Source organism: Alligator sinensis, unplaced genomic scaffold (genome assembly GCF_000455745.1).
Source record: "Alligator sinensis unplaced genomic scaffold, ASM45574v1 scaffold195_2, whole genome shotgun sequence".
Taxonomy (NCBI): domain Eukaryota; kingdom Metazoa; phylum Chordata; order Crocodylia; family Alligatoridae; genus Alligator; species Alligator sinensis.
In genome coordinates, this window is record NW_005842253.1 from 1,603,829 (window position 1) to 1,605,692 (window position 1,864).

Here is a 1,864-nt window from a genome sequence, read left to right on the forward strand (position 1 = left end):
GGGGAATCCAGAGATAGTGGATGAGAGAGATCTGTTATGCAGATATATTTCTTTTTTTTAATCACATAAGGCACATTTTCATTTAAAATGTCCTGTTAGGTCCTGTTTCTTTTGTTACATTGGCTTCACACTCCATTCAATTTTGCAGAGCTAATCTCAACTCATCCCCATGTTAGGGAAAAGAAAACTGAATTCTTAATAAATTCAGGTGTATTCCATTCAGATGTATCACTGACAAAACTGAATATGACGAAGCCTTCCCATATAGCAGAGTAAGAATCTCGCAGTTTCACTATGCTGCATCTTGTACTGTCTGTTTCTGTCTGTTAGTAGCCATTATCAGTTTACTTTGGCAGCCCAAACAATACAACATCCCATGCTATCACATCAATAATCATATTTATTCACAGGCATAACTACTCTTTTCAAATAGATTCTTCCTGGATGCAACTCCTGACCCTGTATTATCAGCTCTTTGGAAAAAGCAGGAGGCTCTAAAACAGTCAGTCATAAAAAGGTTCCCAAGTCTCTTCCATAAATACCCGTAAATTTAACCTAAAATCATGCTATGGACTTTTTATTGCCTGCCTCAGCTTTGTTGTTGAAAAGGAAGCAAATATTTAGGAAGCATCAGTTCTTTCAAAAACCTAGGTTAGATAGTGGATACAAATCATTTTCATCCCAGGAATCAGAGTTCACACAAAATTCAAATTCCTGATGAAAAGAATATGGTAGAATTCATCCTCTCAGTGATGGATGTTTCCCCTGAAAAAAACAAATCACATCATTTAACCCAATAGCTGGATGATCTGTGGGAAAGCCCAGTATTTGTATGGTATTTTCACATTGGAATTGTCATGCATTTTCAGATCTAAATGGAGACATACACATTCTCAATAGCTGATCAACAGCTGCAATGCTCTTTGCACCTTAGTTTCAGAGTACTAAAATAGGGCACATTTTTAAGTCCTTTATTTAAAAGGATGCTAATTATCTTACAAACAAAGAGCATTAGGAAATAGCCATTAGAATTCTGCTTGCCTTGTTGGCTGAGTCAATTAGCAGCAATAGATCATTTCCTCCCTCAGCAGTTGCTAGCATTACAATCAATGAAGGTTACTGTAAAAGACTGGAAGAATAATTCAGGAAGCTCAAAAACAAAACCAGAATAAGCAAACTTAAAATAACTTTCAGAGATTTTCATTACTAAGGAAGTTTGAGGCACACTGTGTCAGGATGTTTCATGATTTGCAGCACAATAGCACACAATATTGTGCTGATTTGCAGCACAATAACTCACTTTTCATAGTTCTCAGGGCTGTAATGGATGGAAAAGTTGTCCTGAACCTGGGATCCTTTACTCCCTGTGCATATCAACTCCACATATGATATGCATGCATATATACTATATGCAGAGAGAGAGGGAGGGAGAGAGTGCGAGCAAGCTTTTAAAGTATTATGGAATCCTTTAAGATGAAGTTACCTTGGTGAAATTTTCCCCTGGGTATAGGACAATTTAAAAGTCCGCGTACCTCATAAATCCTGCATAAATTCTGTTTGTGTAGGCCACCTGCACCAGACTGCATTTCATTGGATTGCTCATATAGTAAAGGCCTATAAAGATTAAATGTGTTTCAGGAAAATTACTGCAGAAGTAAAAACAGGATACTGAGGAAAAACACCTAAGAAATGAAGATGCAAGCTTAATTTAGGTTGAAATTCCTGGTAGCCAAGTGTATGATATGAACATATAACTTGGCAGAACAATACTGCAGAAAACACAAGGATATAAATGTGCTGGATTCTCATATGTACGATCCGTTTGTTCCTTTTTACTCAGGAAAATGACTTTCTCCAGGAATGC

At 36.9% G+C, this 1,864-nt stretch overlaps 1 protein-coding gene across 1 annotated transcript in view; it reads left to right on the forward strand.

Moving 5' to 3' along the window:
* The window catches only part of STK32C (serine/threonine kinase 32C), a 210,420-nt gene that overhangs the window by 201,223 nt on the left and 7,333 nt on the right, over nucleotides 1-1,864 (forward strand). The window contains exon 11 of the mRNA XM_014521764.2: nucleotides 1,841-1,861. Within this exon, the coding sequence (XP_014377250.2) occupies nucleotides 1,841-1,861 (21 nt within the window). The remainder of the gene's footprint in view (nucleotides 1-1,840; nucleotides 1,862-1,864) is intronic.